The sequence below is a fragment of the Zootoca vivipara genome, chromosome 3 (genome assembly GCF_965207765.1).
Source record: "Zootoca vivipara chromosome 3, rZooViv2.hap1.1, whole genome shotgun sequence".
In the NCBI taxonomy this organism is placed as follows: domain Eukaryota; kingdom Metazoa; phylum Chordata; class Lepidosauria; order Squamata; family Lacertidae; genus Zootoca; species Zootoca vivipara.
Genome location: NC_142586.1, coordinates 34,211,926 through 34,237,314, shown reverse-complemented (window position 1 = coordinate 34,237,314; position 25,389 = coordinate 34,211,926). Strand labels below are relative to the sequence as shown.

General features: G+C 41.6%; 1 protein-coding gene across 2 annotated transcripts in view; it reads right to left on the bottom strand.

Moving 5' to 3' along the window:
• The window catches only part of ADGRB3 (adhesion G protein-coupled receptor B3), a 434,966-nt gene that overhangs the window by 90,590 nt on the left and 318,987 nt on the right, over nt 1-25,389 (bottom strand). For both annotated transcript variants that reach the window (XM_035109688.3, XM_088665841.1), the window contains exons 17-19: nt 21,349-21,475; nt 19,632-19,735; nt 14,907-15,009 (exon numbers count right to left, since the gene is read on the bottom strand). In XM_035109688.3, the coding sequence (XP_034965579.1) occupies nt 14,907-15,009; nt 19,632-19,735; nt 21,349-21,475 (334 nt within the window). The remainder of the gene's footprint in view (nt 1-14,906; nt 15,010-19,631; nt 19,736-21,348; nt 21,476-25,389) is intronic.

The window sequence follows — 25,389 nt, the reverse complement described above, 5'->3', positions numbered from 1 at the left end:
GGGTGTTTATTTATGGAAGTCACATAGCTGCTTTTAAAGCTTCTCATCTTTAGTGCCTTAGAATTCCCTTGCCTTTTTTAAAAATGCATGTTTTATTCATATATAAGCAATGGAAAAACGGTTTAATGACTGCTGGCTAATGAACACAAACATGGAATTCAGATATTTATGGAATGAGTTATTAATTCATTATGCGTTTTAAAAAATCTGTGTGGAATATGTTTATATAGACACTGAGTTATATTCATTGTGGTGTGGAACTTCTAGCTAACGGCAGTCTTCTGCAATGTGTTTTTCAATGTATACAGAATTTTCACCTGCAAAAAAAAAATCAGGGCAAAAAGGGATGTTTTTCAGGAGGTTGTACAGTGTCACCTGGAAAAAAGGAAGGACCCCCCCCTTTTGTGGCTGTGTGCAGCTAGTTTGTTTCCCTCCTCTCTTGCTTTTCCAGAGCTATTTTCTTATTTCGCACTATGTTATTCCAACCAATTAGGAACCACATAGTGAGTGAGATTATATCATGACAGTAGATAGCCAATTAGATTTGCCAACATACCTTAGTTGCAGAGAGCAAACAAAAAATAATTTTCATGATGGTGGGGGGAAGGAACATATCCCATGTTGTCAAGGCAACTGGTTGATGCTCATTATCTTTCCAGGCTCTGCTTTGAGGACTGTTTCATTGCCTGCCCTCACAGCATATCTCAGTAAAAGGGGGAGCCTTGGCAATGCAGTGATGTACTGCCTGTCTTGTTATGTTGTGCTACAAGGGTGGGCAACAAATTCACCCTTGCAACACAGCAGGACAAGATAAGGAGCATTGCCTGGTTGCCTTGACAACATAGCAATGCATTCCACACACTCCTCCTCCACCAAGCAAAGAAATTGTCCATAGACTAGGTTGGGCAAGCAGCCTATTGCTCCCTTTGAAAATCATTTGGGCTCTTCAAACATTTCTATCAAATGTCTGAAACCTCTTGAGGAATAAGAGGCCCAGTTAATACAATTTGTCTACCACCGGTCACTCCTTTTCCCTCTTCCATGGGAAAAAAAATCCACCTTGCAGAAGTAGAATAGGGGCCTCTCCTTCAAGGAAGTGATGCTGACAGCATCATTTCTCTCTATCGTTCATTCCCCAGTGACAAAAGACACGAGCATATTCTGTGGGAGATATCCAGTCTCATATAACCAATATGGTTAAGCCTAATTAATACATGAAGGGGTTAAGACCATAGAGTAAGCTGTCCTGCCAGGCTTAACTAGGTCACACCCCCTCACCTTGGGAGAGAGTATTACCAAACTCTTTGTTGTTTCTTCTTCCATGTGAACATGCAAAGGAAGGACGTTGAAGCTAGTCACTCCAAGCTCAGACCACGTGGCTTTAGCAAGCTGTCTTTGTGTTTCTACAGAAATAATTTATAATCCCTTGCTGTTTTTGAGCCTAAGTTATATAGCCTGTCTTTTCTTGCTGTTGCATGGAAAAGCACATGAACCTGACCTTTGAAGAGTTTGTAAGTAAACCATTTTTAACTTACAAAACATGTGGTCTCTTTCTATGCTAAGAGGAAGTGTGTAACTTTGGAAGGAACTTAGAAGGGGGTATTTTAAAGGTCTAACAACCTATATTTCCATACATTAATTTGCTGCATGTTTTTTGAATTCAAATCTTTGCTGGATCTCTCTTTCACCAAAGAGTGTTTGCCCGAAACCTGGATCTAGGCCAGTGGTTCCCAACAGGTGGTCCGGGGACCCCCAGGGGTCCGCGAGCTATGCCAGAGGGGTCCTCAAGATGCTATTAGAATAAAAAATATATTAAATATATTTCGTATGATAACAGATTTTTTGTTTTGGCCGCTTCCTGCATGAGCAGAGTCTAGCGCAAAACTAGAATTAGATAGAGGCAGTAGTTCTGCTGTATGCCGTTAGGTGGCGCTTTACAAACACTACTGTTTTGCAAAGAGGCAGCACGCGCATTCTACTAACGCTCACCTCCCCAAGATGCTTTGCGCGCGTCGGCTTCATTTGTGCGCTACTGCGCAGGTACCCTGTTTTCTCCATTCCCCTCCCTCCTCCCTGGCGCGCGCTGCCTCTTTGCAAAACAGTAGTGTTTGTAAACAAAGCGTTGTTTTTCGCGGAAGCTACAGTTCGCATAGTTAAAACTAGACCGTTGGTTAAAAAGTGGTTCATCTCATTAAGAACTGAAAATTAAAACTAACTATATACTGATGGAGTACTCTGTTGTAACTGTAAAAAACATATAAATATAAAATATAAAAAGACTCTTAATTTGGCTCTCACTTTTTAATTTTAGGATTAGGAATTAATGGGGGTCCTTGTCACAATAGCGGCTCGATGAGGGGTCCTCGAGAAAATTTTGTTGGGAACCCCTGATCTAGGCATCCAAGGAATTCTCATTTTATTTTTTAACCAAACTACAAAAAAACAACAGATTCTTTTGGCTGAAGCAAGAAAGGTCTATAAGCCCTCTTCCTTCTTCATCAGAGCCCTGCCCTTTGCCACCTGCTATGCCATCCACCTTCCTCAATGTAAGTTGTTTTTAGTCTGTGCAAAACGGGGCAGGGTAGCAGCTGGCAGAGTGCTTGGGATCTGGGATTCAGGCAGGAAGCCTGCTTGGGTGCAGCACAATTAGTGCCACTTCTCATCCACCCCTTCTTTTTGTTTCTTTCTTAAGATGATAACCACCCCTCCATTTCTCTCTCTTATTCTCTTCAGAACCGGGGGGGGGGGGGGCTCTTCCAGATGACTTGTTTATCATTCATCCATTTTGAGTTGCCTATACAAAGCTTTTGCAGTAGATAGACTATGCCTGCTCTTTAAGGAGCATTCATTCTGGGGTGTGTGGTTATACAACAGCAAACTGATTTACTTGTGGAGTGATTATATGGATGTCCTATTAACCAATCATTTATCTCACAGCTTTTAGTGCAGTCCCCACCACTTTCCTAATGGGAAAAGGTAACCCCCCCCCCGGAAGCAGATTCATTGTGATACAATAGCAGAACACTTTAACCTACTTTAATTGTGCAAATCTAAATTTCTAGTACTGTATGCAGTTGAATTCCTCCCACAATATATTAGATGAAGTCTGGAGACAACTGGAGAGAGGCAGAGATGGAGAGACAAAGAGAGAAATGAGGGGTGATGATGATCCTAACCTTCTTCTTTCCCCTTGTCACCTGCACGAAATTCGGCAAAGGGCCCTGGAACCAAATTTCACCCATCTCTAGTATAAAATCTTGCCTATGTGATGACTGAAGTGAAGATGCATTTAGTAAAAATGGAACTGTTCTACTCAAACTATGTCCCATTGCCGGGATCCCTTGGCTCAGTGAGTGACACACACTAGTATTCTTTATCTACTTCCATTCATTAGCTGCACCAAAATGTGGCTTTTTATAGCAGCAATTAAATTGGCAACACTTAAGACTGAATTCTGACTGACATGGCATAAGAGGATAGGCAGCCAAAGGCAGACACTTGAGAACCTTCTGAAATACGAAATACATGAAATCTCAGTGCAAAGAACAACAGATTTAAATTAATCCCATCTTCTTAGAAGTCAAGATTCAATGAGCAGTGTGTTTCCTGACTTGCTGGGTTTAGTCATCCCTCAGAGGGCTCAGTGAAGATTGTTAAAAGACAACATTTTGATTCTGTGCTTTCACCTTACTGTACATTAAGCTTAGGAGCATTACTCAGACCCCAGCGCTTTGAGAAATTATTAAATGCAATATGTTTGGAGATTTAATCATCATACTGTAGGGGGGGGAAACCACTTCAAATTATATGCAGTTGTTCTTTTCAAAGCCAGATTATATAACTACTTGCTGTCGTTTCACAATTTTGTGTCAAACTCAATTGTGTCGCCATCCAGCTGCTGGACTTCTTATGCCAGGGACACTTCAGTTTTAATCAGGGGAGAGATCTTTGAATGTGTTCTTTACCCTAGCTTAAAAACTCACTAGTCGAACTTTCCGACACTACAGAAATTCTATCAGGCTAAACAGCTTGAGGGCTATTTATTTATTTGTTTATTTATTTATTTTTTAAAAATTGAATTAAATTAAAGTTTCCCTATGGGAATCTGAACAATCTGCCTGCTACGTTTGTTAACAAGGCCATGATTACTGGAAAAGTTAATGCTTCTTAACATTTTACAGCTTTTCCTTTTGCAGTTTTTCTTTGGACAGTCACATACTGAGAACAGCACAATGGGACTTCATTATTTGCCTGCTGTATCCTTCTTTGTCATAATACCGACAACCACAACCATGGAAAAGGAAGAAATAACCCCAAGGTGTTTGTCTATAATTGTGGTCCTACTTACAGGACAAACCGATATAACTTTGTATGCCTGGTGTTCTCTCCCCAACTCCCTTCCCCAAACGCCACCTGATGATCTTTGCAACAGGTGATGGGGAAAACTCGACCTGAGACCCGGGATAGATGCTGCTAGTCAGAGAAGGCAATACAGGGCTAAGTGGACCAATGATCTAACCCAGGGTTTCCCAAACTTGGGTCTCTAGCTGTTTTTGAACTACAACTCCCATCATCCATAGCTAGCAGGACCAGTGGTCAGGGATGAGGGGAAGTGTGAAGACCCAAGTTTGGGAAACACTGGTCTAACCTAATATAAGATAACTTTACTACTACTACTACTATCCACAAAGATGAAACCACATTGCAGTTGACAATTGCCCCCATCTGGTTTCCAGTGGTGGAAACACATCATCAAAACTAGCCATTAAACAGAACTCTGCAAACACAGGTGGTGATAATCCCAGAACTACTTGCTGCCAACTCCCCTGAAAGCAGCTGGTACTGACCACTGTTAAGACCTGAATAATGCTCTAGACTGCTCACATATCTTCCTCAGTGCGATAACTCCATTAACAAGTCTTTAGAAATAATTTTCAGCCACTGCTCCTGTACAAATGCAGGCATAAAAAGAGCTGCAAGAGATAGCAAAGCCTCTTTGTAGCCTCTGGTGCACAGCGGTGAAATCTAACAGAACCCGTTGTCGTACTGGCATGGATACAAAACACACAAAGCTGTCAAATTTTCTACGCTCTATCCTTCCAGACTTCTTCTTCTTCTTCATCATCTTCTTCTTTTTTACTTAAAACTATTTATGAGCAAATCTCTGCCAATATGGCCGAAATACTTAAGTGTTTAAGACTTACTAAGTGTAATGGTAGCAAGATGCAGGATTTATCAGACTGAGTCTTGAAAAACAAAAGAGCGTGAAGGTTTATTATAGAAAGGAATGTTATCTTCACATATCTAATTGCCCTCCGACTCCAGCAGTTATCCCATAGGTAGAAATTCTAATTGACTCAACAAGGATAAGAAAATGCTGCTGAGACAGAAGACCACAAACTAACACTGAAGTTCTACATGCCAAAGCTCTTCATCCATTCACAAAGATATATAGGCACACAACTAGAAGAAGTTGGAAAGGCTCTTCTTCCTCAGCTGCCATACTTACAGAAATTCTAACCAACTGGTAACCCTCAATAACCTTGCTGTGCAAAATGCACATTTTTTGTGTGCCATTCAGAATCAGAACTAGCCTTCAAAAAGGATTGTGTCATTTTTAACATGTTTTAGCACTCAGGAGAATGAATTGCTTTCAGAGATTTATTATCAAGGAACCAATTTTTAAAACCTGTTTCCTTGCAAGTGCTTTTACTCACGCCTATGTGATATGTGAACTGTCATGATTTGCCAAGAACGGAGGACAAATGGCCATCACTTCCCTGTTAAACAAAACTCTTCTCTCATGCAGCTGGATTGCCAAATAAATGGTTGGCCATTACTAGAATGATTATTTCAGATACTGTCAAATCAGAAAGGTATTTGCTTTTAAGGATCCTTGTTTGCCATAGCTACCCCTACTTAGCACCAGCTCAGACACTGTATATTTTGTGTGTAAGAAGGATGACTGGCTGAATATATGCTTCTGAGTAAAATAATTTAATTAATTAAAGGACAGCAATAACTTGTGAGCCCAAGCTATCACAGTTACTGGTGGGCATCAACTTCCATGACCGTAGCTCTTCTTCCTCAGCTGCCATACTTACAGAAATTCTAACCAACTGGTAACCCTACACACACACACACACACACACACACACACACACACACACACACCCCTACCTCTGCACATAAGTGTACATTCAAGAACAATGACTACCATTAGTATGGATGAGAGGCACAATGCCTGAACCAGTCTTTAGAATCCCAGGGTTGCTTCCAGTGATCTGTTTACTGAATATTCATTCTGATTTGTCCACAGGGAGGTAGGGTGATGTTGGCTATTTACTGAGCATCCATTCTGATTTGTTTACAGGAATGCTGGATGACGCGTCAAGCAAGTGTTGTGCCATACTTTCCAGTGCATTTTCATATCACCTTCGATATCACAAACGGTCCAGCTTTTTGTGGAAGCAGGTTTTTGGTCAAGACCACCTCCAAAGCAACTTTAACTGCGCAACCTGAATTTGCAACCTGAAAATAGCGACAGTGGCCCATGTTGCCACCTCTACCAAACACAAAGGGCAGGATCTTTTTTCTTTCTTTTTAACACATCAGGGTTTGTTCATTTGCTCAGTTGCAACCTTTGCCATTTGAGCTGGAATACAACCAAATGTAAAAGCATGGGAAGGGGGAATAGTGTCACACCAGGAATAGCTTCCTTGAGTCATCAACAGATTGCCTGGAACTATTGCAACAGGTGCTTTCAAAGGGACGTGTTGTTGCTCTTCGTGGCTGTGGTGTGGGGTGATTTCCAGAGGAGAAAAACAATTAAAAATAGGCCTAAGAGAATGCACAGCAACAAATTCCATTTTCAGAACAGCATGTCATGATGTCATTGAAATAGTTCAGACAGGACTCTGAATCCTACAGGAGTAAATTGCAGCAAAGTGCCTCAAATTATATACTTTCCCTGTTGCAGTGATGCTTTCAAGGGCTCACTACAGCTCACCACAGGGGTGTCTCAGCTAGGTCACCTAAATGCTGTAGATCATCTTATATTCTAATTCTGATTGAGCCAAAGTGGTAGCAGCCACACATTATAGGGGGGTATCAGCAGACCTGAGGTTTGCAGAAGTGCAACAAATATTTAGGTGTGCCACCTATCTCCAGGTGGTGTGCCACGCTTTTCGCCTACAGTGAAAAATCACCATGTGTAGCCTATGATAGCTGCCAGCTAACCTCTAGGTAGATTGGACCTTGTTGGAAGCGTCACTCTACACTCAGAAAGTGAGACAGGTAAGGGATGGCTGTAGCTCAGTGGCATGGCACATGTGTTGTGTGTGAAGCATCCAAGGTCCAGTCACCGGCATCTACAAGGAGAGCTCCTATCTGAAACCCTGGAGAATGGCTGCCAGCACTGGATATGATTCTTAGATAGCCAAACCAAAGGTATAAGGCAGTTTCTTATACCCCTGTGCTAAGGCAACATGAAGTTTGTATTGGCAGAGCAACATACAAGAATGTAAAATAGGAGCCGGCAATGGGTTGTTGTCATGTCAAATCTGGGCCCCTTTTAAATGCTAGCAAGTCCCTGTTCAGTCAAGGCTGCCCCACTTTTTTTGCTTGCCAGAAACAGCTACTTTGGGGCATTGCTTCACAGTATTAAATGAGATGACCTCTAGAAGCATGGTGTATGGATTGGCCCTCCATGAAAAGCCTTAAGTAGAGCATAACAAATGTGATGCTCTCATTTGATAGGGATGATCGGGTATTCTGCCTGTGTTGTGAAAAGCTACCTTGCATTCTGCCTTAAAGGATCATGTCTTGTGCAAACTCCTCTAAGGCAGCAGGACATACCAGTAGACTGAAGCATATGCACATCAAGAAGGCGGGAAGGTGCAACATAATTAGCCGCCTCCATCTGCCTTGATGCATTTTTGCAAAGGGTGCAGACTTGTTGTCTTTACAAGGACAATAGGTAAAGTGTTTTGTTTCATTTACATTGCCATTGCTAATGAAGCTGAAAAAGGCAGTTTCAGAATATGAATAAAATGAAAGTGTGTGTGTGTGTGTGTGTGTGTGCGCGCGCGTGCACACACACACACACACACACACAAGTTATTCAGGCGGATACCAAACACAGTCTCAGTAGGGGAAAGCCTACAATTGTGTTAAAGCTGGAACATAATCAAACAATTTATAGTAGCAAGCAGCAAGGTACAGAGTGACAAAATGCAGCAATTTCTCTTGGTGGCATGGAGAGCAACAGCAAGTAGGTAATAATATGGAAAGAGTTGTGTGATATAGGCCACAATCTAAAGAACCATGCAGCACACTTTTCTGGAAGCTATGAAACTCAAGGGAACTCCAGAGGCAGCTTTTAATGCAGTGCAAGGACCAGCGAAAGGGAGGAGAGGAAATAAGAAAGCACCTAAGACGGTATGAGAGGGCGGCAGAGACTAGTGGGTAGGAAGTGGCTGCAATGCTGAGCAGCAACTGCGGCAAAGAAGGGGCTAGATCAGGGTGCTGCAACACGAGGTCCACATGCGGCCCTCCATGTCTTTTTTGGTGGCCCTTGGAAACATTTGGCGCCCCTAGCCTTCTTGCTGTCTTCCCAAAGCCAGGAAAGTGAGGCACTGGGCTTTGAGAAGGAGGCATGAGGGCTTTGACAGGGTCCCAGAGTCCTTCCACCTCCTTCTCACTTTTGAGAAAGCCTGCCTCCTCCTTACCCATCTTTTGGGGGCATCAAATTTTGGCCTTGCTCCCCATCCTCCGTACAGCCCACAGGTTCTGTGTCAAAGTACTCTTGCGGCCCACTTGGTATGAAAAGTTGGGCCACTCTGGTCTAGATCTTCACGTATCTAAATTTCCCTGTAGCCCATAACATATTTCCCCCCCACTGCCCATCTTTTCAAAAGAGCTAAAAAGCTATGTGACCTACACTTCTGAAGCCTTAAGCTTAAATACTAGTTCACAGACCAGGAAGTGGGGGTGGAATGTCTCTCTGCAAGCTATGTGCATTTGAAATTTTTAGAAAGTACTTCAGCTTTGAAGAATTCAAGGTGGTTTTGTAGGATCCCAACTATACAAGCTTATGCTTCTTCTTCCTGTGGCACAGATATAGCTTAACCCCATTTCTACTGAAGAAGACAAGAGGTAATTTAACAAGGCAAAAGTACAATCTTCTGAAGTCCTTGAAACTGCTATCTCCTCATAATTCATACAGGGGATTGTATAAAGCTAACAGAGACATAGTCATAAGACCTAATTTATAAGAACTAGTGTTTAATATCCTAAACTATTCCACTGAAAGGATTTCATCATATTTTCTTGCAGACCTCCTAAGATAACAACATATTCTGTGGGCACTTTCGGCTAGCTTGGAAGAACAGCTAATCTACATGTTCCTCGTGCATATTAGTTATTATATTATTATATTCAACTCTAAAATATATATTTAAAAAAACCTGGTTTGATGTTTTATTCTATTTAATAAAAAAGACAATTAGGTATTTGTTTGTTTCCATGTTTCTCTTAAATGTTCACTTTCAAGACAAATGCCTTTAGGTTTTGAGCACATGCTTTTATTGGGTTTGGAGATCTGGCTCATGTAATAATTCAAGAAATGAAATGCAAGGTATGAAGTGGGCAGTCATGTACATAAGGCATCACAGCAATTAATGTGGTCATCACTAGAGGTAATACAGCCTTGATCATGGGAATGGCTGTAGACAAGCCTTCACCATCCTGGTGCCTCCAGATGTTTTGAACTATAACTCCCAACAGCCCCAACCAGAACAGTCTGGCTGGCTGGGGCTGATGGTCGAGGATAGATACCAGATTGGCAAAAAGCTTCTGTAGACCAATAGAGGCTGATCACCCAAAAAGGGGACACAGATGTACATAAAATGTGCACACACTAGTTTATATGCACCGATGCAAATTTAGAAATGTTAGTTATAATTTAGATAGAAATACAATGCATCTCACCATAATTAGGTAAACGGTGACCAGGTGACATATGTTCCTGCTTAGTCTACTATCAAGGTGCTGCTAACTCTTGATGGGCAACCTCCAAGCCTCTGCTCTCCCTTCTTGTGCTTCTTTATCAAACAGAGGGCTGCTCTCTGTAAAATAGGGCACAGGGCCACCCTAGACAAACAACAACTGCCTGGCATTTATCCATGTGAGTTATATGTGCCCAAGGACAATGAGGCTGCTGACATAAATCAAGAGAATATTACATGAATTTGCATTAAGGAGTTGCTTTGAAGAAGGGAGCCAATCAGAATGCGACTGCTGAGACTACAGATCTGATTGCCCTAATGCCATGGTGCAGTACAGGAGGTCAGTTTATCTTGCCACCATCTGTGGCAGCAGACAGATGCTCAGTAACCCAGGAGCTGTAGATCTTGTGCTTGTCCAAAGAGCAAAAACAACCCAGGAAACCTATGTATTGTCACTGTGTCTTCAGTAGCAAGGAGGCAGAAGCAGCAGTCAGTTAACTGTAGTTAGAAGAGCCAGTTCAAATACTTGGCAGGGGTTTGCTGTATAACTGGTCTTTTTGCCTTCAAAGGCTTGTGGTCTTGTCAACACTATAACAAGAGAGACTGCTTTTTTGCAAACCACTAATTGCATGTTTTATATTTTTTGGAGTGATACGTTTTCTAAGGTAAATGTAAACAACAAATGTTAGCGTTAATTGATGGAATATTATCAAAAGGTAGGATTATTATTTAGTTATTTGCCACATTTGTATCACCACTTCTTCATCCAAGGACATATGGTACATACAGTTAAGACTTAATCACTGAACAGGGATTTTTATGTGGTTTTCTCACATCTACACCAAACCATTCTTCCTATATACATAAAAATGTAATGCTGTCATTGTGCAACCCCCACCGGAAAATTTGTAGTGCCACATCACAATCCTGAATTTCCATGGTGGGGTGGGGTGAGGAAGATAGAGAGATACATAGGAAAATGGCAGTTTTAAGCAACAGCAGAGGGTTGAACAAAGCAGAGCTGGAGAAAACAGAGGCGAAAGCTGGTGATTTTAAGCAACAGCAGAAGTTTGGGTAGAGTACATCATTTAGGGAATTTGGGAAGGCTTTGTTGTGTTAGCTTTTTGATGTTTGCATCTCCTTGTTAAACTGGTTTGTTTTCTTGAAAAATAACCCCTCACTGTCATTATATCCCTGCATTATTCAAACCTCTGCCATTGTTTGAAATCAGTATCCTTCCACCCCCACTTTACGTAAACCTCTACCATTATTTGAGTACAGTTAGAAGGGGGACGATGACACAAAAAGGAAATAAACTGGCTGTTTTAAACTTCTCCTTCTTCTATTACTCAACTTTCTCATGTGAGAGAGATATAGAATGTGGAGCTCTTAAGTATCCCATAACAACTTCTGAGAATGTAGTTCACTCCTGCTACCATTTGTGGCTTTCAACATAAAGTTCCAGATTCTGTGTAGCAACTTAGAGAGGTTTTATTAACAAGCGAGCACCCTCATATATACAACACCCATCAACTGAACTTAACCTTCTCCAACTGAACAACCTAGCTGACAGCCTTGCTCTTAAGATTCCATTGATCTTAAATATACAGAAACATATATCAGCAAGGAGTGGTGGGAGCCAAGAGGGGATGCATAGAAAGGAGGAGGCATGGAAAAGTGGAGTGGTCTGTGTGCGCAGGAGAGTTGAAAAAAAGAGGAGGTAGAAAAGGGGGTGAAGTTGATAAAGGGGTATATGTGTGCAAAGGGGGAGAGGATAGCCAGGACATGGAAATGAGGGTGATATGTGTTCAAGGGAGAGTTAAGAAAATTAAGGAGGAGAGTGGAGGAAAAAAGAGGTTGAAGGTAAAAATGAGGGTGCAGAGGGTTGCAAGAAAGGAGGGATTAGGAGGCATGGGTTGAAAATGAAAGCAGGGGCACGAAAGGGTCTGAAGAATGGGGGTGTGGCTTCATAATTGGGTGGATGTGAAAAAGGCGCTTAGCAGCTGCAATGCATGGGAAGAGAAATGCAAGAGGTTGCCATGGGGGTCCTATAAGAAGATAATATTTTGAACATGGCCTTAACTCTGTTTTGAGTGGGAAGAGCAGGGTTATATCCCCCTTTCAAAAATCCCCAATAAGTATTATTGTTCTGTGAAAAACTGAATCAAAGTACAAAACCCACAAACTGGAATCTCAAATAAGAATGCGGTTATAGTAATTCACCCTCCACCTGTATTGGGCACTATAGATTGGATTTACAGACAACTTTGGAGACATGCTAGTTCCAAGCTTAAATATCTTCATGTGCATGAACCAATAAATCATGCAGGAGAAATATAAGTACAGACCTGGTTTCACACCTGCATTTTGAACTGTCATATCCACCAAATTTAATCAGAAAGGTATGGCAATATCTGACCTCCATCAAAGCAGCACAAAGCTTTGCTGAATTGTGTCCATACATGGGAATTTAGCATTAAACACATGAGATTGCACAAAATGCAAGGCTGAGCTGGTATCAGAATATATTAGCTAGGCAGTAAACAAAATTGTTAAAATTAAATCTTGCTAGTAATTAATGAAGACAGATTTTGGCACAGAATGCCTTACTCTGTCCTCCATCCATATAATATACTTTCTCAGCAATTCGTATCTATGGACTGAGAGATGATATAGACTAGGGGTTGGGAACCTTTTGCAAAATCATTTTTAAGCTAGAACAAAACTGGGTTGTAAATTTGCTTTGAATTCATTTTGGGGGTGGGGAGGAAATCCAGCAGCACTTAAACAAGACAGGGCATTAAATCTCAAAATACCGTACCTTTTCAGAAGTGATATAGTGAGCATTTTGTCACTGATAGCTGATACATTTTGTTGGACATGCCAATTATCTGAATAGATCAGATGTGCACACCCCTTTTATATGCACACACTTACTTCCTGCTGGTAGAATGATGGGAATATTCACACACATACAATGGGAGAAGGAGAGGGAGTTTCCAACAGTATGGGATCACACACTATAGGAGAAGGCTCATCTCTCTCTCTCTCTCTCTCTCTCTCTCTCTCTCTCTCTCTCTCTCTCTCTCTCTCTCTCTCTGTGTGTGTGTGTGTGTGTGTTGCTCTGTATAGGGGGCTATTATAGAAGGTGTTATTTCAGATACGAATGCTAATTCATGAATTGTATTTAAGACCTCACACAAACAATCTATCTGAGTGAGCAGTAAAAGATGGGAGGAGGAAACTCACCCAGTTTTCAGCTTTTTGCCATGCTTTGCACAGCTGCTGCTGCTGCAGTAGTAGTAGTTGCTTGAGTTACTTCCCCACTGCACTACTACTTGAATGCATGACTAAGTGTAACATAATAACCCACCCTATGACGTGAGGTGCAGGAATAATGGAATACTATGCCAGCCTAAAGAGGCACAGTTTTATGATACCCATAGCTGTAAAGTCAAAACTTTTGAGGTCTATTTGCTTTCCCCTTCTTGAGAACAATAAGAACATCTAACTGAAGTCAGTGGTAGAATACTCATTGATTTTGATGGATTGTTTAGAAAATGGCTAAAACGAGTAGCAGCTGTTTTTAAAGTATCACACATACATATATTCAACATCAATCTGGCCCAGATGCAGTTAAAGGCAAAATGCTGATATTAGCTCTTCAGTATCAACCCACAATCCTAAACATTTGAAATGGATCATCCACTGCAACACAGCCCCCTTGCAACACATTTGCACTAACAATATTGGAGTGACACAGTGCTAGATATGCCCTTCTAATTATACATTTGCTGGGGCAGCAGGTTTTAGAGATCAGACCATGCTCTCTCTCTCTCTCCAACTAATCAATTTACCAGCAACTGGAAATATTAACGAGGCCAGAAATCCCTCATAGAATTTAGAACAGGAAGACCATAGAGTACAGGATCCATGCACCAAACACATGTGCATATCTTAAAACGCTAATTTGCCTTAACCAAGAAAGCCAATGTACTCATACTGCAATTTTCATTTGCTGCCTGCACAAATGGCTAGCCATGATCCACATATTAGTTATACTTCCACATGATTGAATATCATCTTGATCCATAAGACAGTACAAAGGTAAATGGATTGAAGCTAATAGGTAACATGACCTGAAACCAATAGAGGAAAGTAAGCCACGTTGCTTTGAATGGAACTGCTGTGTACTGGGTTTAGGATCAGATTGAAAGGATCATGGAATAACCTCATGTATTTCAACTAGGCTGAATCATGCCTGGCAGTCATGTCACAATATCAATACACAAATATAGGCAGAAAAGCAGTCACACTGTAAAGAAGTGAGCAATGCATATGCAGAACACAACCATTATCACCAGCTAAATCAGAGTTTTTATAGCACTCACATGGCATATAGGTCTGTTCAAATCTTCAAGAATAATACCTTAAGGCTGAAATCTTTTGTGCTATTTACTTGGGGACTAAGTTCTACTAAACTCAATGGAGCTTAGTTCTGGGTAATAAAAATAAAATTCTGCTATAACTATTTTCATACCTCCCATTGAAAGTCAGTATGCTATCAAAAATGACAAAAATACAATCCCATCACAACACCAAAATCAGCCAGAATCTGTGTTTTCGATGTATCACGTCTTTGACCTTTTTTAGCTCTGAAATTTACACAAGTTTGCTACACAAAATGCTAATTATTGAGAAGGAAGGTTATCAAAAGGATCAGGGAGGATTCTTTGGCAACATAGGCAACATGTTGAATAATTTATTTGGCTCTTATCTGCAATTTAAAAATAAAATCTTAATTTTAAATCTTTTTTTTTTGGACAAAAAGAGAAAGCACATGTATTCAGCTACACAAAAACAGAATGCAATTATAATATAAATGTAGTTTATTCATACCTTATTATGTGTCTGCGTTTGTCCAACCAGTATAAGAATATTTGATGAGATAATAGACAGGCAGAAATTAATTAGAATTATTGACCTCTCAGATCTGATGTATCTGTCCAAAGAAAGACACACAACAAAAGACTATCTAAATACATTGCATACCAATACTGTAATTTTTTTAAAAAATAAAACCCCCATTAATTCTGACATTTTTTAGTTTTAAATAGAACTTCTGAAGAATAAAATGCCTTCTGTCAGAGGTCTGAAGATAACTTTTTAAATCATTATTTTTTTATTATTAATAGCAGCATTGCATAAGGAAAAAAACAAGTACTCCATAGTGCTCATAGCCCTTGATGCTTAGGATTTTGAAATTAGCAGCTCACACCACCTAGTTCTAGAGCAATATAGCTGCTTATGACTGGTTGCAACCCCCTGGGAAATGATTTACAGAAGCCCTACTAAAATTAATGCTTTTGCTCAACTGCCACTCATTTCAATAAGACACCCACTGCTTATTGTGTCATAGGAATATTTGAGCATATAAATTTAATCCACTCATTAATTATGATACTGGGTTATACTTACAAAATAGCTTGCGTATAGAAGCTAGAATACAGATAATTTATGCTACTGCCAAATAATGCATTAAGTTGACAGTTAGTTCCACATGCACACCACTGCCAATAGTTGCTTTGCCAGTAATTTAGGAAACTTTTTTAGTGTGTGAAAGTTCAAATTTTGTATATATTACGTACAATTTTGCATGCTGTTTGATAAGCAGAATCATTCAGAGCAAAATATTATAGTTCGAAGTCAAGTATCTACAAAAAAGTAGCCATCTTTCAATTATTGGCTCTGCGGCACAAGATGCCTCCCCCTGTTCTTTGTTGAACCCCTCTCTCAACTGCAGAAAAAACAGGGAAACAGCCTTGCATAATGAAGAATATTAGTTTTGCATTGAGAAAACTTTTTTTTGAAGGGCTCATGGACATTAGTCCACTTCAGTCAATTATGAAAGCATTATGAGTACTAGTCAACTTAAGTTTTACTTAGAGTAGACCCGCTGAAATTAATGAACCTAACTTAGTCATGTTTCTAGTTACAGGTAGGTAGCCGTGTTGGTCTGAGTCGAAGCAAAATAAAAAAATTCCTTCAGTAGCACCTTAAAGACCAACTAAGTTTATATTTTGGTATGAGCTTTCGTCGTGTGCATGCACACTTCTTCAGATCATGCGGCTCAATGTGGTGCCTTCCATAGTTCTAGTTACAGGTAGGTAGCCGTGTTGGTCTGAGTCTGAAGAAGTGTGCATGCACACGAAAGCTCATACCAAAATATAAACTTAGTTGGTCTTTAAGGTGCTACTGAAGGAATTTTTTTATTTAGTCATGTTTGTTAATTTCAGTGGGTTTACTCTGAGTAAATATTAGCTGAATACTAAGATACCATGAGATCTAATCACTAGATACCATGTGATCTAGTTTTATTGTTGTGCTAGGGAACTGATCATCATATGATCAACACAAGTCCATTCCATTCCTAACAAAAATTAGAGCTAAGTAAGCAAACTTATAAAGTCTTTTTTTAAAGCCTTAGGAATAATTTCACAGGAATAGGAAACCAAATAATTTGTTGCCCAAAACCCTGATACTTTCATCTGTCCTTGCCAGGGAAAAAAAAAAGTTGCCCTGAGAGATTCCTGTGTTAAATTATCGGTGTGATGTACAACCCAGTTGTGCTGAAAATAATTAAGCACATCTATATGGACTGTGATAGCAATCCAAATTATTCTACTCAACTGGGTTGTGGATGAGCTAGAAATATGCTAGGGTTTCTAGTGGTTTGCTTTGCATAAAGTTGAGGATGTTCTACTGGCAGATATGTTCTCCAAAGCAATTTTATCTGCCCACTGATACTCCTCCTGGATTCTAATCAAAGTGTTGTGAGAGCCTGAGCATACTTTTGTTCATAAATAAATAATAGTGTGAGAGAGCCATTCCACGCTTTAATGTTACATCTCTCTTTCAGGTTCATATAAGACACCTGGGGTATGCCTGAGTGCATGTGCCCTGTAATTGTGAAGTAAGGCAGACAGATGCAAAAGAGGACAGGACTCCCACACCTGCAACAGATGTGCAGGAGATGAAATTTCAGCTATTGTAGCTTGCCAGGCAAGTTAAGCTGTTGCAATGTCCTCTTCTACAGAACTATTAAAGGTGGGGATGCCTTGTCCTATTTTGCATCTGGTCACCCTACTGTAAAGCCTTTATGGCTAGGAAGTAAAACATGATCATACCATACATGCCTGTTTGTCCCTATATTCAGAATTCATTTTTAAAAAGTTAAAAGAAGAAGAAAATATTGGTTTGTGTGGGAAAAAAATTCCTGCCACCTATTGGGATTCTGTCCTTAGAACAAAGTGGACTCCTCAGATATATGTCCTTCCCTGTACAGTACTAAAGAAAACTCACTGCAGGTAAGAATCCCACGTGCTACCCAAGGATTCAAATAATTCAGGCTTTGCTCCATTTTTTCATTGTTGCTATCTGTGCATTACTAGTTTTAGGAAAGACTGGGGTGCGAAACATTTCCACTCATTTTGGAAACAAACAACCTCAGTTGGGTGTAACATTCATGGTTATAGACACTACCAAGTTTAACATTTAGAGCAGGCATCCCCAAACTGCGGCCCTCCAGATGTTTTGGCCTACAACTCCCATGATCCCCAGCTAACAGGACCAGTGGTCGGGGAAGATGGGAATTGTAGTCCAAAACATCTGGAGGGCCGAAGTTTGGGGATGCCTGATTTAGAGACTGATACTAACCCTAGGCTTCCTTAGTTTTAGACTCCATCAAGTGCTAGAAAAGTAATCCCACAATGCACTGGGCCAGCTCTGCCAAATAATTAGGTGTGAGGACAGTGATGTATTACCCTTCAAGTTTCCTGACCATGATGCTGCTGGGCACATGTGTTCATTTAGATCAGAGCTTTCCAAACTGTGTGTCGCGACACATTAGTGTGTCAACTGCAGTGTGCAAGTGTGTCGTGCAAACACTCCCAGTGCTCCTCCCGGGGCTAGAAAGGGGTTATTTTAACCTCCAGTTTGCTACTGTGTCACAGAATGATACATTTCTTTAAAAGTGTGTCACAGGCATTAAAAGTTTGGAAGGCTCTGTTTTAGACAAATGTGTAACTAAATGTGGATTTAATCATCTATTTGTTTCATCGGTGTCATGTAGCAATAAATAGTACCAATAAACCATCAGTTAGTAGTACAATGTTCTTTTAAAACTATTTTAAAAATAATGATTTCAAGAAGTGTCCTGTAATCATAATTCACTGTCATTTTACAACTCACAGACAGATCCCCCCCACTGTAAACTGCAGCAGCTTCAGTTGGAATTTCTCCATGGCTTTCATTTGTGAATGTGATCTATGGGCAGCTCACACAGTCAATCCTCAAGATGATCCACGAGGATGCGTTTGCATAAGAGCTGTGATAAGGAATGTGTGACCATCCAGATTTTGTTGGATGACAATCTCTGGCCGTTGGTTGTGCTGAGACCTGGATGGGAATTGGAATCCAACATCTGGAGGGCCACAGATTTCCCCATCTCTCACACAGAGCATGTCTTGGATCTCATCATATAGAGCTGGGCATGTGGAAATCACTATAGGAAATCTCAGTTTGTGTGGGACCTTCACTGTGCTAATGTTCAACTGGGGACACTCAAGGAACATTGTGTTAAGGCAAAATCGAATGTGTGAAGTTGCCTCAGGTCAGAAGTTACTGAGGAACCTTTGAGACCAAAAGTCTGAGTGATAAAGCAAGCAAAAGCAGCATTTGTTTGTGTCATAAGGCCAGGATCCTGGAGTAGATATCATCTAACTTCTCATTTTAAAGAGAAATCACTGATTAGAAGTGTGATTACAATGAAGGGCTATCACTTCAACCCAGAGCTCCTTTCCTCTCATTTATTTACAATTTATTTATTTGATTTATATACTGCCCTTTATCAAAAGATCCCAGGGTGATTACAATGTTTAAAGCATATTTTATAGAGCATAATAATAAAAGCACAATACAAAGCATAATAATAGGCAGCATAACAAAACAATCTTAATAACAACCCTCCCCCCCTTTAATGGCTTTAATGGCTGAAGGCCTGGGCAAAAAGGAATGTTTTCCCCTGGCACCTAAATACATGTAAAGATGGCACCAGCCAAGCCTCTTTGGGGAGAGCATTCCACAGATGGGGAGCTACTACAGAAAAGGCCTGTTCTCGTGTTGCCACCCTCCAAACCTCTTGAGAAGGGCCTCAAATGACAAGTACTGGGTCTGTTCATATGGGGAGAGCCAGTCCTTAAGGTATCCCATATGTGGGATTCTCAACTGAAATGACAGATCCACACACTCTTCTCCAGTGAATTGAAAGGGGAAACCCTTGACGCTGGTGGAGCTCTGAATGTGGCTCCTCAGTGTTGAGAAGTAATGGGGATAATAATAGCAGATGTCATTAATGCTGAATAGGAAGAGAAAATAGGGCATTTGATCACCACCAGGCCAAGCTTGAACAGAAACCGTGTCAACCTAATCAGACTTATTAATACGTTACAACTCTTCTGCAGGAGCGATCTTATTTTTCCTAGATTATCAGAAACCTTTTTTCAATGACCCCTCAGTTCTGAATAATTGCACATTTCTCTAAACCCACACGAGTCAATTACATACCTCCATAGTGCTGCATAGACAACTGCTAGGGTGATCAAAGCCAGGCATGAAAGGCCGCTGCCTACTATAAGGGTTACTGAGGGAGCACCAGATGATTCCATGATCTGTGGGTCATAACAAACATCTATCAGATAAAACCATGTTCCAGTAACTAAAGCACAAAACCAAAACAGGAGAGATGGATGTCTGATGCAGTGATTAGCCACATCATCTAAATAGCATTGCCAACAAGTAACCACTTCTCTCTACTTCAGCCTCTGTCCTAGCTCCTAAAGTATATGAGGCCTGGGTATCTACAGAATACCAAGACAGTAACCCAACTGGTCTTTGATGATCTCCTCAGTAGTCTATTTTATCTCATGAAAATAAATACATAGAATTTTTTTAGAGAGAGTAGGGAAAGCCAACAGTCCAATGAGCACCCATAGCATTAACTGACATTAAAAAGCTCTCTAGGTTTTGCTTTGAGAAAAAACAAACCTAAACAAGTAAAAATGGCTTTCCTACTTGAAAGGCAGAAGTATTTGGATAGCAATGTTCTAAACAAATTATGCGATTTATTCTGACAGATGTAATGCCAACTATTTCCTTATCCAAAATACAAGATCAAACTTTCTAACTCTACAGTAACTTTGCCTTAAAGCCAGCATTCATTTTCTTTGTGTCTCTTAGCAGCTAAGAGAGTACCAATTTAAGAAAAAAAGAACAAAACGTATGCATCATTTGTAAGTTCTGGACCTCTGAAACAATAGCACTTCTAATGTTTAATATTTATAGGAGCTGAAGTATAAATGACCTTGAGGCAGAAAAAAACCTTCTTTTTTTGAGCTATGAAATTACCCCCAACACCCCACCTTTGCACTATACACAAGCATTTACACTGGGTTTTTTTTTGTTTTGTTTTATTTCAAAATGTACACATTTAAAGCAATTAGACCTGGAAGTTTGCAGTGATCTGCTGCTTGATTTAGCAGTGTGCTACTGAAAAGCCTCAAGGCTCTAGTATAAATTGCATTTTATCAAGATTCAATTTGTAACCGAGGTGAGGCAAACTGTATATCTTATCCAGGGTTTTAAGTTTATTTCTGCCAAACACTTCTAGTTTACTGCTGAGAAGAACATTGGCCACACACTGAAAATCTATTCCCTTAAAGCTTCAAGGCGCTTGTTCTTTAAAACCAAAAACCAAAAAAAACAACCAACCTATTTTATAGGCATTAATACTGTTGAGCTCCTATTTCTCTTCCTTCCTCATTGAATTCATACTAGAGGGTCTATTTTACAAGATATCAACAGACAGCATAGATTCCCTGTAATGCCCAATGCAGAACTGCAATCTGTTTAACTAGTGTAGCTAGGTTCCTGCTTCTACCAGCAACAATAAAAAACCTTGTACATTCTTCTTCTTCTTCTTTTTTAAAGAAAACCCAGGACTGTAATACATTACATTACAGTTGGTAAGTTTTCTCTAAGAAAACAGGAGCACCTCAGCACCTGAAACTGAGTAGCATTTAGTTATAAGGCAAAACCAGTAATTCGTCCCCAAAAACTAAGAACTGCTAATAGATAAGAGAAAAGCCACTCTTTTCCAGACCTGCAACGCTGATACAATTTCTCATCTGAGTTAATGCTGGACACATTAAAAAAACAAAACCCTCCCGGTCATTGCATTAAACTCATGGCTTTTTCCTTCTTCTTCCCGTCCTTTGTTACTTACTATTTCTCTAGGTTGCTGAGCCAAAATGGCGAAGGTAGAGAGACGATCACATAAGCATTTCGTATGGGATGCATCGGTAAGCACAGTTTTACATCCCTGGGTGGACCAGGTTCCCAGAGAGTCGTTCCTGCAAGAAGAGAGAGGGAGGGAGACAGAGAAAGAGGGAGGGAGAGAGAAAGAGAGAGAGAAAGAAAATCGGGATAATTACGGCTGACGGTCAATTCCTTGAAGAGAAAATGCAGTTTAATTGAGAGCAGAGTCTAGTGTGGTTCCCGGACAGAAGAGATCTACTTGTTGTTGAATAGGACTTAATTTAGATGCATCTCCAGCTGTACAGTAATGCGGGGAGGGGGGCGAGAGAGGCGGCGAGGGAGGGGGACAGAAGGCAAGCAGGCAGCTCGGCGGCGCGCAGTGAGCTGTCCAGAGCTCTTGGTGCTGAAAGGGCTCTGTAAGAGCTCTCTCGGCTCGCCGTAGAAGCGGAAGCCTCCCCCGCTGCCCGCCGCTTTCCCAACTGCTCAGATCACTGCGAAAACTCATAGCGGGGGGAAATAAAACAAAAGACCCTTGTGGCTCCCCCCCCCGGTCTTTCATACCAGCTCTGCCACGTTTTTGTGAAGCTATTACCTCGCTCCCTCTCTTCTGTGCGTGTGTGTGTGTGTGTAATTTAAATGCAGATGGCTCTGTAATATCTGTCTGATTAACACTGGTTAGATTAGCCAATTGTGGGTCGTCTTCTTTTTTCTGGCTAGGATTTTGTAGGTGGTGTAGCTATTTTGTTCTCCTTGTGGGTTTTAAAGCTCAGCCTTGCGGATTTCACCCTGGAAACGGGCGGCAGCGGCAGCGGCAGCGGCTGATTCCTCCTCTTCCCTTTTTCGCCTGAGCTCCAGCGCAGGGTTGGATTTCAGCAGGGCAGCACATCGTTCAAGAGACACCAGTTCGCCCTCCAGACATCCCTCCGTCCAACTCGCCCTGCGTCCCTCCCTCCTCTTCCTTTCCTTGGTGTTGGTGGGTGTGTGGCGGAGGCGGGGAGGGGGGGGCACGGGACACACAAGCGCGAAGAGATCGTTTGCTGGGGCTTTTTCCACTACCACCCTGTTGTTAAAGGGGGGCGGGGAGCCTCAAGGAAAAAAAGAAAATGCCACCCTTGATTTGATTAGCAATTTAAAAAGTACAAAAGCTTCTTCTCTAATCCTCCCCGGTAGAACAATAAAATGGTATCAACCCGCGTTTTCCTTGTGCGGAGAAAAAGAGCAAGGCGGGAGTAGGAGTGGGTGGTGGGTGGGAAGAGAGAATCGCCTTGTTTTTCCATGTGAATCAAAGGGGTTTCGGGGTCTCTCCTCAAGGAGAACTGCTCTGCTTCTTCGGACTCAAACCAGTTTTCACGCATTTAGTGTTTTGCGAATTGGAACAGGCGGGTGTCGTTTTCTCCCCCCCTCACATGTCTTCGCACAAGCTCTCTCGCCCCCTCCCCCCCGTTTCCAGAACCAGGCTTCGTATGCAGGGATTCATGTATTGCCTAAGCTATCTGTGCACGGATGCCAGGAAGTGTCCTGCCAGCAACAGCGAGCGCTGTCAACTCCATCCCCAAGGCACTTAAAAACAAGGGGGAGGAGGAGGTGGCGAGAGAAGGCGAGGGAGGGGGGGGAGCGCTTTCACCTTCAAATTCCTCCTCCTCTCAACTCCCTTTGAACCAGCCCTTCCTGCTCTGGCTTTCCCACGTCTGTTCGCGGCGATGACTGCGAGCGAGGACTCTGGAGCCCCGGCCATTTGTGATCCGAAGCGCGCGCCTTCCTATCCCACCAGGCGCCACTTGCCTTCCACACCCCGCGAGCTCAATACTTGGCACTACAAATGGCTTCGGAGCCGAGTCATAAACAAAGCAAAAGACGTGTGTGTGTGTGTGTGTGTGTGTGTGTGTGTGTGTGTGTGTGTGTGTGAAGAGAGTCCCCCAAACCTGCGCTATTCAGGATCTCCTTGGGTACCATGTCCAGGCCAGCTGTAGCCTCCAAACTCACAAACGCCTAAGAACTATTTCCCTTTAAATTGTGTGTGTAAATTTTGTGTGTGTGTGAAAAATTAGTATTTATGTTGTAATTCACAGAGACATATATAATTGGTATATATTGTCTAATTTCCACACACACACTGAAATCTACCTGCTACTGATTAACCTCACCTACTCAATTTATTCATCCCTCTGAATCTTGTCTTGTTGTGACACGCTGTTAAAGCCCAAATGAAATACATTTATCAGGGGTGATTAAATATTAAAGAAGATGGGAGCTTAAGGGGAACTGACGTGGCTTAACACATAAAGGCAGTGTTATTATCCATTCTCAGAGACGTTTAATACTCTCAGGGGTGAACTGCCCATGGAAAGGATAGGGCAGTTGCCTGAGAGGTGGGTCTCATGAAAGCTACCATTTCCCGGAGTTGATTAGTGTAGCTGGACTGGCTCCCTTGATTGCCACCATACCTTGTCACAACCCTCAGTTTGTTTCTAAATTACATCACTTGCATCCTGTTTGTAACACTACAAACTGGAGAGCAGAGTGATATTTTTCTCAGCCTTCTAATAACAGGTAAATTGGCTCACACAACCATCAGGCTTAGATAATGTAAGACTCTTCGCCCTAACCCCCAAAGCCACTTTGGGCAAACACAAAGTTTTGTCTGCATGTTGTAGACTTCTGTTTTTTCCCCTCCTTCTTCTCCAACCTTCTCCAACCTCCAACCTTCTTCTTCAACCTAACTTGAACTCCACATCTACAATTTTTCTGAGGTTTGAGGCTGGCTTGTCTGATGGCAGAGAGGGAAAGAGGAGACCGAGAAGCCCTACTGACTGTACAGAGTTTACAATGCAGCCCTTTGGACATTGTTTTTACCTGAGCTAGTCTGCAAGTTACTTTTGCAGCAAGGCTGCCTTTGCAAAATCACATTTCCTGGGGCTGATTCCCATGCCTCGTGTCATCAGAACCACTTCACCTAGTTGCCTAGAATGTCAGGTAGTTACTTCCAATGCCAGAATCAGAGGCCTTGATGGAAGTGTGGTTGTAGCATTGGAAATACTCGTATGATCAAGGCAAGCAATGTAGTGCAGATTGTGGAACTTAGACATGCTTCTATTGAAACATGAAAGCCAGCCTTAGGGAAATGGCTTTGCAGCAAGCAAGCATGCTGCAAAGGTAAGATGCACATTGGACCTAAGCTAGCTAAAATGTGAAAGATGTGCCATTTATATTTATTTACCATAAAGAACTGCTCTACCATGTGTGCTTTCCTACCAAACACAGAAGTGCAATTCTGACCCATGGGATTCAGAAAGGAAAGGAAATATTGAATATTTTTATACCATTGTGTCAGTAATTTCCCGAGAAGTGGGCCAGTATTCAGAGATGTTTGCCTAAGTCCACCTATTGAGCTCATGCTGAACTGTGAACTGACCTATGGGCATTTCTGTTTGTACTCTCAAGCCACTGCATTGCAACTGGACAATGCAATGGAGGGAGAGAGGCCTTAAATGAGCGTTGAAGGTATTAGTTTCAGTTTGAGCACTCCGCAGACCGTCTGGAATGGATTAATCCACTTTCAATTACTTTCAGTGGGAAAGTTCGCTTCAGGTTAAGTACGCTTCAGGTTAAGAACAGACTTTTGGAACCAATTGTGTTTGTAAACCGAGGTACCACTGTTTTTATTCAGAGGGGTGTATGGGATGTTAGGGGAGGGTGGGTCATACCTCTGGCGGGGGACATGTCATGCTCCATCTGGGGTAGTTTGTCAATCTTTGGTCCCCACCCTGCACTCAACTCTCACTTGTGGCTCCTAGAAACTGTCAGCATGAGACAGCAGCAACAGCCTGGGAACAGCTTTGACTGGCTGGCTAAACCAGGTGAGGATAGCCATGAGGTCTCAAACACTCGAGTTAGGAACTGACCCTGCATGCCCCTGCCTGGGTCAAGATAATGCAACTGTATATTGCTACTTCTGGGGCTCATGCTTAAATCTGTTTATATTCCTTAAATGGAATCTTGGGAAATGTAT